This window comes from Phyllostomus discolor, chromosome 13, assembly GCF_004126475.2.
Source record: "Phyllostomus discolor isolate MPI-MPIP mPhyDis1 chromosome 13, mPhyDis1.pri.v3, whole genome shotgun sequence".
NCBI classification, from domain to species: domain Eukaryota; kingdom Metazoa; phylum Chordata; class Mammalia; order Chiroptera; family Phyllostomidae; genus Phyllostomus; species Phyllostomus discolor.
Window position 1 is genome coordinate 22,424,108 of NC_040915.2, and position 15,526 is coordinate 22,439,633.

Sequence of the window (15,526 nt, forward strand, 5' to 3'; positions counted from 1 at the left end):
AATTCTGTAGTGGTTTCCAAAAACAATCCCTTTTACTAGGTTGAAGGTCGGGAGGTACACAGCCTGACGCAATGCACACACCTAATCGGCACTAAGCGAAGATCTGCCTGATGAAAGAATTGGTGAGTCCCTGGTGATTCGGGGGTGTACATTTTTAGGAGACCAAGGTAAATGAGGAGAAAGCAAGCAAAAAAGGAAGACCAAAGTTTTAATCAAGCGACCAAGTTACTAACTTCAACTTTAGTGTTGTTTCTGTCCTGTCATCCACTGTAACAGCGGCACTTTTAGTCCTGGGCACTGGGAGCTGAGTTGGAGGATAATGGCCCCCCTAGATCTTCATCAAGAACGTCTCTACTTTAAAAGGCAGGAAGGAAACGTTTTTCTCCTGCATTTCTGAGGTTTCGTTCGGCTGGGTCTTTTCAACTTAATCCTCCCATGACCAGAGAGAACTGAGCTCACCAGAATAAATCTTCACTGGAGAATTCTGATTCATTAAAGGTGGCTTGTAATTAGCAAAAAGGTTTAAAAATATATCGAATCACTTTGAAGATGTCTGTCCGGTTAGGAAATGGTGACATCGGAGACAGAGACCCCCATCTTTCAATAGGATGGGTCGTTCAGTTTAGGGAAAATTCAGGGACGAAGAGCTGGAACTTGCATATCCCAGCATCAGTAAACCCTGGAGTTGGGAGGGGCCTCCTCGCAGGCACAGCGGGTGTGCCATTGTGAACTCCAGTGGTTAACCGGCCCCCTGAAGGTCAGGCATCCTCTCAGCAACAGAGTCTCCTGGTTCTTACCGTGCAGTGCACACTTCCCACATGTCTACTGAGCATCTACCACTGGGACGGACATGTCACCAGGGTTCCAGCCGCAGCAGAAGTGGACACAACACGCCTCGCGTCTTTGATTAATTCACATTCTGGCAAAGCCAGGACGCAAATCACAGAAGTACGAAGCAGAGTGAAGCAAAAGTGTAAGAGACACAAACGGGCAGAGAATTAAAATACCACATCTATTCAAATACCGTATTTTGCCATGTATAATGTGCACTTTTTTTTTTTTGCCCAAACTTTTGAAGGAAAAATAAGGGTGCACATTATACTTGGGTCGTACCTGAAATACCTTGTATCTGTTCTTGTGTTTTGTAATTATTTGTTACATAAAATTTCTTGTACCATCATACGTTCAAAAATAAATACTAAAATTCCTTTATAATTCAAAAGCAAGTATCTACATATAAATAAATAAATGAATAAATGAATAAATAAATAAATAACTAGAATTAAAAAAGTAAAATGAAAGATTTTTTTCCCTGAAAGTTTGGGCCAAACATGTGGATGTGCATGAGGCACAGCAAAATGTGGTGCATGAAGCAAGGCTTTCAGAGGAGGCCCCACACTGAGATGGACGGTGAAGGGGGGCGGGGAGCAGCCACACGTGGAGGGTGGAGGCAAGGAGGCCATTGTGTAAGCGAATAGGGGCAGCTGGGAAAACCAGGGCACATTTTCTTCCTATGCAAACACAGTTCCACCGGAATATACTGCTTGAGATGATGTAGTAGAAGGTGAGTCAGGACAGTACGTTTCCCATATTATACACGTGGAGAGCATTACGTAGGTAATGTAGGATCGAGCAGCCTAAAGTCAGGGGTTTGAGACCACGAGTTACCGTCTGACATGTCTTTTCATCAAGACAGCAGGAGACCGCACTTCTGTCTACTCACGAAGTTAGAATGTAGACATCCAAGTCTAGACCAAATTAGGAAGCCAGCTGAGTTTGCATTTGGTACAGTTTATGTCTCTCGTGAACTCCCACCACCACCTGCTCCCTCATCCCATTCCCCTCCCAGTAGAACCTGTATCCGACCTCATTCCTGGTGAGCACTGACTGATACTGCCTCGGGGATGGGCACGGTGGGCGTGACCGTTGCCAGGAGCGTTTCCATGCTAGCAGGAGGACTCTTAAAGTAAAAGGCTTCGGGACTCCAAGGAATCCCAACATAACAGCATCAGTGGAGGAGGCAGCTGGGAGAACGGTTTGCCGGGGAGCCACACTGGCGTGCACCCTTCAGCTCACAGACAGGAAAGCCGCACCTACGTGTCTCCCTGCTGTGGCTGACAGGGATTGTTAGTTGTTAGAGTGACAGCTTGATGCAGAGCGTGGGTGACTCAGGGCCGACCATTCCCAAGAGTGGAAAACACTCACAGCAGAGCTGCCGTGCTTAGCTTGTCATGTTCTCTTCCTAAACTAGTGAAAGGGCTTCAGGCTGCTAGGATAGAGGAAGGGGAACTAGAAGTGGGAGGTTCTGGGTTTTAGATCCCGATTTAAGCAGTGCTTTTCACATTCGTCTTTTGGCAACACCTGGCAATGGACATGCAGTTCTCAGAGCCATTTCACCTCCCTAGTGTTCTGTGAGAAGGCATAATTTTGGGCTGTCCTTGGTGGAGGCAGAGAGGAACGTCAAGCCTTTGCAAGCTCCTTTCGCGGTGCCTGTCCGAGACAGAGGGCTGCGGGGAGGTGAGGGCTGCAGGTGGGCAGCTGACAGGGGACCCGGGCACTCGCCTCTTCAGTCAGCTCCACCAGGGGGCATTCTGTCAGGAAGATGTTCCGCTGGGCAGGGGGCCCTGATGGATGATGCTGGGGGTGCCACTGCTTGCAGGAAGGAGCGATCACATTCCGGAACGCGGTTCGGAAGCGGCGGGAGAGTAAGTTATAGATGATGGGGTTGACAGCTGAGCTCAGGTAGAAGAAGACACCTGGAACGCAGGGGATTAAAGACACAAGGAGAAGCATAACCGTTGAACAAAAGCCTAGAATCCCCGTGACTGCCTCTTCGGGAGGCGATAATACATACAAGACTCTAATTGAGGATACAAAATACTCTACCACCTGTGTACACAGAAATCAAACGCAGAAAGATTAAAGCATCGTGGCAGAATTTAGGCTGGCGAGGGATCTCCCCGAGATGTTCTGCAACATCCTTTAATCCCCACTTGTTTAATTAAAGAACATGTTCCCACAGCATTAATGAAAGATGCTTAACTATCAGAGGAAGAGAGATGCTTTTGTCCCACTGGAGTTGTGCTTAAATCTATACTTTGAAACTTGCAAGTGATGGAGGGATGGTAGATCAGTCATGGCATCGTCCCTGCTGAGATTCCTTATGTGCTTAATATTTCTTCAAAGAAGTATTTCCCAATGCTCTTTCTTACTAGGCTTTTTCCCTTCAGTGGTTCTTCCCACCTAATTTCCAGCTTTATTAAATAACTCCACTTTGCCATTTTCTTTCCCCACCGAATGCCTTGCACAGTGCCACTTTCTCATTTGGTATGGGCTCCTCCTTTATTAGCACATTTGATTTTATTCCCCCAAAGCCCAACAGGAGCCTAAAGTTGAGATTCAGAGGCATTAGCCTCTGATCGTGGCCCTTGTCTATTCTGTGGCCTTCAATTCTCTCTCTGCAAAATGGGGATGATAATACAAGCCTACCCACCTCTCTGGATTATTATGGGATAAAGTTGAGATGCTATCCAGACAGGGGCTGAGAATGGCTGAGAATAGAAAGCAAGTGATGGGTACTGTCATCAACATGCTCATCACTGTCCTCATGTACTCAGTTCAGGACACTGAGAGAGCCATATGCCCTGTGCTCAGAACTGGGGAGAAAGAAATATAGAAGGAAAACATTCCTATGGACTGTTAATTCATTCAGTAAATATTGATTGAACTCTTATTTTGTGCCAGGAACATTGAGATACATTAGAACATAGTGTATTTAGACTTTGTTTTCTAACTACTACAGAGGCGAGCTCTGCCTAACATCAATCATTAATAATAAGATAATACCAAGTGATATCTGTTAAAAGCAAAATATGTGATACCAATGGCCATGCTCTGGAAAGTCACATAATGGCATAAATACAAGGAGTATGGTGGTCATGAAAGATTTAATGGGGGTGGTTGGACTCTAGCCAGACCCTGAAATGGGTAGGAGATAGCTGGGGGAGAGAGGACTGAAGGTAGAAGGCATAGCATGTACGGATATGCAGTCGGGAATAACGCAGAATGGGCAGAGCTCTCTAATTAACCAGTTTGACAGGCATGAGGTCAAGGACTGGGAGTATTGTAACTTGAGGATCAAAAGGCAGGGTGGGGGTCATTTCTGTAGCATTTAAGGTTTCATCTGGTTGGTATTTATAGGGTAAGAAGAGACAATATCTTAACAGGAATGCGTTACACATGTCATTATTTGGACACCTTAAAATGATTGTCTTGGTATGTTTGGAAAGTTGCAGTCAACTAGTCAAGTCTCATGAGATCTCATTGTGTTTTCCAACTTATTTAAATACTCCCATTTTACTCAGATTAAAGAGCTATAAATATTTTTGAGATTTTGCCTACAATGATAAATAGTTTGACATGGCAGAAAGTTCTAATGTCCAATATAAGCTGAACACAAGGCCTGATGAGTAGAAAAGAGGGCATAGAAGATAAATAGTATGCATGGTATTCAATATACATATGAATGCTCTTGTTTTTTGCTCTGTGCATGTCTGGAGCTTAACTTGCACAAACTGACCTTTTCTTTCCTCTCTGAACCAGCTGGTGACTAGCAGAGGCACAGGGACAGGTGTGGTCTGAACCGAAGGCTGACAGACACACTGACTGAGAAAGAGGGACCTCCATGGCCATTCTCTGCTCCATTTTAGCCAAAATAACTTTGAACTTGAAGTTAGATGATTTGGTCCCCACCCTGTTTTCATTGTTTGCCAGCAGTGTGCCTTGGGCAAACCAGTTCTTTCTTGTGGAATTATTTCTTCAACAGTAAAATGGTCATGATAATAAGCACTTAACCTCATTGTGATGATTAGAGGAAGGCATATAGCATTTTATAGCTTAAAGGCTTTTTATTAGCTAATATTTTATTTGCTTCTTACCATCAGCCCATGGTTTGTATAGAGCAGGTGTTATTGCCATTTTATAGCTGGCATAAAGGAAGCCATGCCCTTCAGAATAGTAATGGTGAAAGTGAAATGCAAATCCAGGTTCTTTGGCTTAGTGACCTGTCCACCTCCTTCTGTACCATAGTCTATGGTATCTTCAACAAGCTCATTAAAGCAGCCCAAAGGCAGACCCTGATGCTCCATGAGTAGTACCTCCCGTATGGCTTTCGTAAGGACCAAACACTTGCTGAAACAATACAAGACTTCAGGGACGTGGATATTTAATAAATAAGAACCAATTCAATCATGTATCCATTGGGAAGAAAACCAAAGGAAGCGCTCCTGAGACCCTTTTCCTGCTGCAACCATCATGCGTAGAGTTGAGTCTTCCATACAATGGCATCTAAAGTACTGATCCAGCGTGTTTATGTGGGACCACCAGCATACTTAATCGATATTTAGATAAAATAAAAACCATAGTATGGCAGGTCCCCATGGTAAATCCAGACAGAACCTACTGCCTTAAGCAAGATGAAGAGCCTGCAGTTACCTGGATGTTTGTGATGCAACCAAAGGAGCTAAGACTGTACCTGACACCACGTGGATGAGGTTGAACACAGCAGCCAGGGATTCGGTCCACTCCTCCACAAAGCTGAAGAAGAGCCGATCGATGTGGAATGGGGTCCAACAGATAGCAAACACTAAGACCAAGACGACTGAAAGAGAATGATAAATGCGAGAGCAAAAGGCAGTCAAAACAGGGATAGGTGTCCAATGCCCATGAGTCCGTCCACTCCTCCTAGCATGTCCCCCTCTATCTCTGTTATAATTATTACAGATCAGTTAAAGCATGAGGCACCTCCATACAAAATATTTAAACACAAGAATGAATTATGTAGGATGGAGGATGAGTTTTCCACATGATTTCACAAGATTTCCAGTATAATGTAAATTTCCTTTAGAACATTTAAACTAATGTTGAACCTATTCTGCACACATTCTATTGTGGACAATGAGTTATGTTGCGTGAACATTGTTGGAACCACATAAACTGGTTATATAAATAAAATGGTTGGGTTCAAGTAACTGGTGTCCTTTAAAGTCATAGATTAGCAACAGACTAGTCAATATAGTATGCATTTATCTTGTTTCTCTAGAAAGAATTAAAAGCACTTCTGAATTCAGTCATTTAAAATTCTGTAAGGGGTGAGGGGAGAGAGGAAAAGAGAAAAACTGTAAGTATAACACTGCTTTACAAGCATCTTTTGATTGGGATGGGGATGTGTTTATTATATTGGATGTTTCTAGGGTACAGAATTGCTTCCAGTTTCTTTTTATTTGTTTCTACTTTTTATTTTAAAATAATTATAGGTTCACAGGAGGTTGCACTTTCTAGTTTCTTATTTTCAGTTCCCAGGACAGCAACTGGTGCTACTGAAGTTACCCTTTGGGGCATTTGATCTCCACAAATACAAATGTATTATATTCTCTTCTGAAGTTATGAAATACTTTCCTTTCCCAAAATGTGATGCTTGAGATTTGCCTCAAAACAATCTTGTAGGGATGAGGGGAGACACAGGGATGTAGATGAAACACGAGTAGCTGTGAGTTACTAAGGTTTGAGACTGGCTGATGGGTGTGTGAGTGTTTGTTTCACAGCTCCCTGTGCTTGGGAGCACGTCTGTGTACCACGTACCATCGTCGATACTGCAGAGATGTCCTGTTGGCATTAAACACGTTCAGAGAGTGTTGTTGGTCTGTGTGATGTGGTTTCGTGACTATCTGGAAGTTCCTTCTGAGTTTACTCCTTCAAGAAAAATTCTCTAATCTTCCCATTACTGCTTATAATTCCCTTGAATGAAAACTTTAATTGCTTTTAAAATCAAACCCTTCGCACCAAAGGCAAATACTTTATAGAACATTTTATCATTGTGACTTGAATGTGAATGTGCTTCAAGTCTTTTTGTGAGAGTAGATATTGATCAAGGAGAAAGTGGAAAGATAATGAAGACACAAGACTTCTTAGCAGGGAAAGGCAAGTGCCAATAGGGTCTAAAACATTTCCAGGAAGATGACTGTCAGAGTCAAAATGACAAACTTTGGTGACTTGCACAGTTTTCCTTTGCACATACATGCCATACAGTTATGGTGAACGCTTCATATACATATGAGCCTGGAGGATTTGTTTCTTCCTAATCTTAGGTTTTGACTTGGAAAGTATATCATGAACCTCTTTTCCCCCGTCACTGTCTCCTTTAGGGTAGAGCTGGATCAAATATTTTTATAATATCCTTGTGAGAGAGTATGGATCACTGCCTGGATACATAATTTTGAAACACCTGAGCGGTACAAAAGGGTGTACTGTTTCATGTAAAATCATGCAGTGCCATAGATGGAATGACTAGGTAGAGGCGCTCGTGGACAGCTGTCCATAATCGGGAGTTAAAGATCTCATGTACTCCAAGAATGAGGGTCAGGGGTTCCCTGATCCCCTGAAGTGAGTTGTAAAACATTTTGTGTCTGTGCATTTGTACATTTTCTGAGTGGAGCATTCACAGCTTTCATTAAATTTTTAAAGAAATCCTTAACAACATAGGTTAAAAAGCACCTGCTTATTTTAGAGGGGGAAAGACATGCTCAAAAGCTCATGGAGTGGGTGTGATTTGCCAAGCCCCACGAAATGTGTTACAGTGGATGCAATTCAGTGTGTGGTTTTGAGTTTTAAAAATGTAAATAAATATTCAATAGAAATCAAACAGGTCCTAGAAACTTGAGTGTCTAGGGAAACCAGATAATGCGTTTCAGGAGAGTTTTGGTCCTGGTCCCAGAAGCACTTTCTCAGCACCAAATGCAACTCTTTTGCTTTTATAAACACAAATTAAAAAAACGGAGGACTCACATAGCATTTTGGTGACTGATTTTCTGGAGGGTCTTTGAATATTTGCAGTTACTTCTTCTGCTTCAAGGGTTTGGTCTTTCATTAGCTGCAAGGGAAGTGGAAAGAAATGTTAAGAAAGAAAATATTTTTTCCTGTGTTAGAGAAGTGTAACTCTAACACTCACTCTGCAGACCAAAAACTGAGACATAAGATAAGTGTAAGAATTATCAAAGCTTAACAATAAGTTAAAGGTGGGATTGGATCCAGGTCATGCAACTCAACTGGATGGATAGATGTGGCCAAATCGCGGCGTGGCCACCTCTCATCTGCTATCTGTAAACCCCTGTTACATACAGCACGTCAGTAGGCATTCCACGAAAAAGGTGGAAATTATGAAGTGAAAAAATGTTAGATAGGCTTTTCCCATTCATTCATTCATTCAATAATTACTAGACATGTATTAGAGTGTAATCCTTCTGTTATATGGTGTGTAGGCAGTAGAAAACCAAAACAGGTGTTATTTTTGTTTTATGAGGTCTGTAGTCTTCATTGTGAACCTGCATGTTTCCTATGCTAATGGACATTGAGATGCTTCGTAGGGGATAGTGTATCACCCTTCCCCCACACCCACGTTCCACACCCTACGTTTCTCACCCCGGCCTTAAGGGGGATAGTGCTTCTCTGACTGAATAATACCTTCCCCCCAATCGTAAAATACCTGGTAGCATCTTGTGAAGCACAATTTGGGAGATTCTACTTTACTAATATTACTAATAAGTGTGTATATGTTTTGAGTTTAGAAGTTAAAAATACTCATCCTCATTGGAAGATATGGTGATTCTTAAAGTAGCATCTGAAATTTCCAAATATTCCTACTGCCTTTATAAGCAACCCTTTCATGCTTGGTTCAAGTCCCACCTACTCCTGGAAGGTTTTGGTGGCCAGTGTAGCCCACTGTTCTCTCCTTCTTCTGAACTCCCGTAGCACTGAAGATCTACCTCATTCATCTAGTTGTGAAATTTTCTTCTCTTTAAATTATATATATATATATTTTTTAAGATTTTATTTATTTATTTTTAGAGAGGGAAGGGAGGGAGATAGAGAGAGAGAGAGAAACATCAATGTGCGGTTGCACATTGGCCTGGGGTTATGGCCTGCAACCCAGGCATGTACCCTGGCTGGGAATCGAACCTGCAACACTTTGGCTCGCAGACTGTGCTCAATCCACTGAGCTACGCCAGCCAGGGAACTTATATATTTTTATTCATGAGGACAGTCAGCCAGATGAAGGAAGCTTTAAAAACTCATATAATAAACTACCATCACGTATTCAGAAAAATAGTACAGTTTATCTTTGCCAATTGGTTCTCTGGGATTTATTCTCCTCTTTTCTTGTCAATAGTGCCCTAATTTTCCCTTAGAGAATTTATTCCTTCTCCATTCTTAGCAATTAATTTGGATGGGCATGATCCCTTTTCAGCTCTCAGTTTAGCCCCTAGATAATTTAGCTACTAACTGTCCTTCAGTCACAGCGATTGGATAATTGGGACTAGTGAGGTTTCAGATATTTGCTTATACCTCTAGGAGTGGAAGTTTCATTTCTCTTTTCTTGGGGCTGCTAGAGGGAGCCTTCTTGTTCTCTGCGTGTGAGGTTTGGAATTACAAGAGCTGTATTTTTCCCACCAGAAGGAACGTGCTTGGAGCCACCAATGAGCCACTGTGTAGCTCTTGAGGTTGAAACGAATATCATAGAAAGAAGAGCAAAGAAACAGAAATAAAGCGAGGTCCTGGTGACAGTGTGTTTCATCAGGATAATCCTCACCATGAGTCAGCTCTACCTCTGGACTTTCCCAGTCTATACGCCCCTTTCATATTTTGCCAGATCGAGTTGGGGTCCCCTTATTAGCCATGTAGAAAGTCCTGGTGAACAGATTGAGGTCAACTTAATTTATATAGTTTTAGGGTAAACTGGGATCAATTTGTTGAGTTTTAAGTAGATATATTCCAATTCAAGCTAAAGAAGAAATTAGTGTGGTTGTATGTAACAATGGCACAGACCGCTCTGTGAATCAGTCTGCTTCCTGGGCTGGATGGCAGTTGTAGAATATGTCATAAAAGGTATTTAAAGTTAAATAAAACTTGGAAGAGAGGTCATTAAATGTTGCCTCCAAAGTTCAACAAATCACTGTCCCGTCCCCCTAACAAACATGGAAGCTCCTAGAAGTCAAGTAGCTCTCAGGACTCCATCGACCCTCAGGCGTCCACGGGGGTGGTTAGCACACCTGGCTGTCTCTCTCTCGACTATATTGGTGACTATATTGACTACATATGCCTGTGTCTTCACGAAGTGAGAGATTCAAGTTCTCGTGAGATGTGACCTGGAACTCAGAAAGAAATAGGGGGAGATATGGTGCAGTTATGAATAGTGGGAGGAAGCTGAAGGTGACAAGATGTTATTAACATAATAGTAAAACCAAAGATGCAGGTAGAGTGTCCATCTCCGTCCCTGGCACGGGACACCCAGGAAGCGACATGTTATTGTCCTGAGTCCACTCAAAAGACCAAAATGGAAATTTGATGACATAGTGTTTTACTTCTTGTCTGTGGGCCTACACACATAGGTTTCTGAATCCTTTCTAGAAATTCGTCCTCTCAGGGGACATCTGCCCACGCGCAGTGCTTGCGCTGGTACAAAGAGGCAGGAGAACGTTGCATTGAGGTAGGAGCAGGCGCCTCAAACTACAAATCATACTAATAATCCCTCTTTAGTTAAATCTACTGAAGTTTCTAATTTGTTCACATCTTTTTAAAAAATGTGTCATTATTACAAGATAGCTATTACATTATTTAATTTCTGTCTGTAATTAAGAACAATGGAAGGATATTGAGATCTATTCATCATACCTTTGGCTGGGTTTAACAGTTCTCACTGGGGATTTCTCTACCTCAAGGAACAATTTCCTTGAAACATAAAGCAAACAGTTCATGCAGTTCTTTTATGAACAGGCTTTCTATACAACGTAGTTTGCTCTGAAAAGAAAATCATGATGTGTTAATCATTGCTTATTTTTCAGCTCCTTTAGGTTAGAGTGACACAACTAGCCAATGAGAGGAAGAGTGAAAGACAGAACCTCTGTGCATGTTACATGTTGTTCCAACAGAGTTTTAGGGGCTGGCACAGTAGAATAGAATCAAAAAAATTTGCCTAGTCAATAGTAAATGCTGCTTTATTTTTGAATGATTTCATTTCCCTTCAGATGTTTGGCAAAGTAAGATACTCAACCATTAGTTATTCCCACCCACCCCCAATCTTTTATTTTAAAAGTAAAGTCACAAAAAGAGGAGTGAAACATTGTGGCTACTATATAAGAAGTTTGGAAGTCTTCCCACCCCCTCCTTGTAGCTGTGGAGGACGAAAGGAGAAGGGGAGGGTCATGGGGGACGGTTATCATTCAGATTGATATGCGATCCTGATCAGTTATTTATAGGGTCACAATCACTCCACCAGCTGTTCATGTGTATTGTCTGTGAGACTAAACTCAGAATATCAAGTTATAATCATAGCTTTTGTGTAAGTATCTCTACAGTCTGAATAAATTTTTTATTTAAAAAAGTCAGCCCAACTCTGTTTGGCATGGATGAATTCTGCGACGGTCCGTAATGCATTGCTCTTCGACTCAAGCACTAATGCCGTAGGCGGGCGATACAAGGAGTTTGCATGAGTTTCGGTAGAACTTCCTCCCAGATGGGAGGAGCTTGCCCTGGGATTGTCTGCTTTCTGTCTCTACCGCGTTTGAAATTTGGAGAGCAGCTCAGGGGAGACTTGTGTCCTGACCTGAAGCAGCACTAAATGGTCATCACTGAGCATACATGCGGCTCTCCTCCTCCTTCCCTGGTCCTGGGATTTCATCAGTCTTTGGGTTTTTGCCTTCTGAAGGCAGTGGGTCCCAGAGTCTAACATAGCTTTAGATTTGCCAAGGGAATGGATAACTTAATAATCCTCAGAGCTGCTTAGGCCTTTTAAAAATCACTTAGACCAAAAAGGCCCTTTGAGATAATGTTTCCAAGTGTCTTGTTTTGAAGGTAGAGAAGCTAAGTCCAGCAATGAGGGGAATCATTTATTTTTTTATTTTTAAAGTATTTATTTAATTTACTTTTAGACAGAGGGGAAGGGAGGAAGAGAAAGAGGGAAGGAAACATCAATGTGTAGTTGGCCCACAACCCAGGCATGTGCCCTGAATGGGAATCAAAGCAACAACCCTTTGGTTCACAGGCCGGTGCTCAATCCACTGAGACACACCAGCCAGGGGGAGGGGAATGATTTGGATTCATTCATTCATGGATAAAAAGATATCAAGGCATCCCCAAGCATGGAATTTTAAATTGGACTACTTCCAGGGAAGAGAAATCACCATGAGCCCCGAGCACCTACACAAGGCCAGGTGTGTCTCAGGAACCAGGGAGCACTTCCCTGAGGGGACGTCAGTGAAGTGTGACTTAAAGGATAAAGGAGAATTAGAAAGATGAGAAAGATTTTAGCCGTAGACAGTAAGTACATTGCAGGCAAATATACATAGCAAAAGGCATATAGCATGTGCAAAGGCCTTGAGGCCAAGGATACAGACGAGGACCTATGTCCTGACTTCGGTCTAGACACCTTTAAATTCCTCTAGGAGTGACTTTCTAAGCAGAGAGTCTCTCCCTTGTGTCACTTGGGTAACACCTCATTCTTCTGAGAACAAGGTGCTGGAAGTTGCATTACATTCACAAAGCAAACTCAGGTGGTTTCTAAGCTGTTGTATGAGCTGCCACTTAGCTCCTGATACAAGGTAGCTTGTATGACAACAAAATAGAATGACAACAAAATAGAATGAAACTCAGAGTAATTGGTTATGGGTGGTGTATGTGTTTCCTGCTCAAAGGTAAGTATTTCCTCCAAACTGACCTGAGATAGGTGATTGTTTGGTGTTGGACGAAATGGTATTGATCATGGGGGTGGAGATTTCTCATAGGACTCGTGGTATTTGGAATCATGCAAAAGTCCTTCCCCACCGTGAAATGCACAGGGCATTCTGAAGACATGATTGTGAGCTAGTCTGGGGCGACATGCGTCTGGGAACATAGGAGCCAGCCCTCCGGGAGGAGATGGGCACAACTCTTGTCTGATTAGATTTTCTCCTGTGGCCAGACATCTGTGCACTTAGAATTAGTTTTTCCTACTTAAACCTTGCCATTCACCTTAGGCCCAGTGGGTATTCACCAGCGATGTGAGAGTATATTAATGATCACAGCGCACATGGCATCAGAACCATATGGACATATACGATGTAAATGTGATGTCTACTTTGTGTTTCTTTCATTTATAACTCACGTTGCTCCTGCTCACAGATTTTTTCCTTTTTTTTTTTAAGGAGTCAGAGACTGTTAGAGTATCAGGAGCCTTAAATATGATCGGATATGACCTTTTCATTTTATGAATGTGCAAACTAATTCCAGAAGGGAATCATGTGGACTGCCTGAAGGCAGAGTATATGTGAGCTTCAGACCTGAAAGTCCAAACAGTCTCGTGACTGTTTGCTCCCCAAGCTGCTTCCTTAAATGGGTGTAAAAAGTTGGACTTCATCTCCATGAATTTTGATGCAGTAGGAGAGGAGTTATATAGTTGAAGAGGAATTATGTAGTAGGAGAGGAATTATATAGACTCACTCTTACCCTCTTCAAAAATAGTTCCTCTCAGCTAATTTAGATTCAGAAAAAAAGAGAAGGAAATCAATTTACCATTATGAGCACAGGAAAGGAAGCTCTAATTATAAGATATGTTGGAAACTCAGTGATAATTTTCTGTTAACCCTTGCTGTCTCTTATTCACACTGTCTTCTACTCTATCTTATATCTGTTTACCTCCCCATCCCTAAATCTCTACCTTCTCAAGAGAAGTTCAAGTTGGTCTGATTCAGGCTGTGTTTTTGCATTTTAACCTGACATTTCAACCAGAGTCAAAGCAAGCAGAGGAAAGGGTCTGACTTGAAAACCGTATACACATTTGTCTTGGAGTGTAAGATAGGCAGGGATAGTTTGTGTCATACTCAGACCAAGGTCGTGCAGAGGAAACTTTCAATGCGGCAGTAGATCTGGGCAGGAAAGTCATCGGGGTGTGAAACAGTCCCTCCAGGGGCGACCACCTGTGCTATTTAAAATGAGACTCTGTCTCAGACCTACTGAAGCAGAATTTCCCTCGGGGAGGGGCCTGCACATTGGTACCCCAGTAAGGTTTCTGGGTGATTTGTTGGAACACCTAGATTTGAGAACCACAAATACAGAGGGAAGAATAGCAAAAGTGAGTTAAAGGAAATAATCTATCATTGTGGTTCCTATTTGTGCAATGGAGGCATGTCTTGTAACTTCTGCATTCCCCCTCTGAGCTCATTCTGTTTTTCTCTATGCTCCCTTCCGATTCTGAATTTTCTCCAATTCTGAGTTTTTCTTAGAATACTTTGAGTCAGTGAGAAAAGAAGGGATGCCGCCCTAAGCCAGCCAGCGTGGATACTCACTCTGAGCCCCATGAGGTAATAGAGGATGCTGATGGCAGTCATGGGGAGGATGTAGAAGAAGAAGGAGGTGACCTGGATGATGAGATTATAGATCCACATGGGCTTGATCACCGTACAGGTGGCGGAGCCCGGGACCAAGGACCCATTGGGGAAGTAGTGGAACTTGATGCCGTGGATGCTGGTGTTGGGCAGAGAGAAGAGAACAGAGAAACCCCAGACGACGCCCAGCACCCGGAGGGCCCTCCGCCTGGTGCTCTCCAGCTTGGCGCGGAAAGGGTGGCGGACGGCCACGTAGCGCTCCACGCTGACCGTGGTGACACCGAGGATGGAGGAGAAGCACACAGTCTCAAAGAGGGCCGTCTTGAAGTAGCAGCCCACGGGCCCAAAGAGGAAAGGGTAGTTACGCCACATCTCATAGACTTCCAGGGGCATCCCAAGGAGCAGGACCAGGAGGTCCGAGACAGCCAAGCTGAAGAGGTAGTAGTTGGTGGGTGTCTTCATACTCTGGTGCCGGAGAATCACCAGGCACACCAGGAGATTCCCAGTGACCCCAACCACAAAAATCAGCGCATACACCACAGTTATTGGGAGGGAGAGGTGGCTGCGCCGGGGCCCACAGAGAAAGGCCAGGTAGTCCTCGGTGCTGTTCAGGTATTTCTCGAATGGATCTTCCAGGTCGTGCTGGGGGACCCAGGAAACATTCTCATATTTTTCCATCACTGACATTAAAATCCAAGACCTGAGTTTCCTCTGGTATGAGCCTCTGTTACCTGGTGTGGCCCAAGAGGAGCCAGAAAGGAAAGGGAAAGCAGACTGGAGAGCACAGAGCCAGTGCAGGAGGCAGGAGAGGGTGAGAGCTTCCGCAGGGATCTCTTTTGAAGAGCCCCCAGACAGAAGCCCCGCCCCCCGCAGGCTGTGGGCCAATGAGTGTGTGTCAGACAGAGGAGAGGACAGCTTTGCCTGCAGAGAGCGGGAGAGGAGGGGGGAGACGTGCCTGTGAATTGGAAGGAGCTGGCAAAACAGCGCTGAGGGACGGTGACACTAGCTTAAGGTGTGGGCACTCCGAGCAGCGCATTTTGCAAAGCTGTGGGACTCTGAGTGGAAAGACAAATTAAAACTGTAGGGTCACGGGCAGAAGAGTTCAAATCTCCATT

At 43.4% G+C, this 15,526-nt stretch overlaps 1 protein-coding gene across 1 annotated transcript; it reads right to left on the minus strand.

Moving 5' to 3' along the window:
- Positions 1 to 1,571: 1,571 nt before the first annotated feature.
- Positions 1,572 to 15,203, minus strand: NMUR2 (neuromedin U receptor 2). The gene is made up of 4 exons (XM_028528507.2): positions 14,373 to 15,203; positions 7,843 to 7,927; positions 5,534 to 5,659; positions 1,572 to 2,756 (listed from the first exon to the last, which is right to left on the minus strand). The coding sequence occupies exons 1-4, from the start codon at positions 15,096 to 15,098 to the stop codon at positions 2,461 to 2,463; spliced, it is 1,233 nt and encodes a 410-aa protein (XP_028384308.1). The 5' UTR covers positions 15,099 to 15,203; the 3' UTR covers positions 1,572 to 2,460.
- Positions 15,204 to 15,526: the final 323 nt, after the last annotated feature.

Coding starts and splice junctions, on each gene's coding strand:
- NMUR2 (XM_028528507.2), bottom strand. CDS start 15,098: ATGTCAGTGATGGAAAAATATGAGAATGTTTCCTGGGTCCCCCAGCAC. Junction 7,928..14,372: donor ATTACCTCATGGGGCTCAGA/GTGAGTATCCAC, acceptor CTTCCCTTGCAG/CTAATGAAAGACCAAACCCT. Junction 5,660..7,842: donor ATCAGTCACCAAAATGCTAT/GTGAGTCCTCCG, acceptor ATTCTCTTTCAG/TCGTCTTGGTCTTAGTGTTT.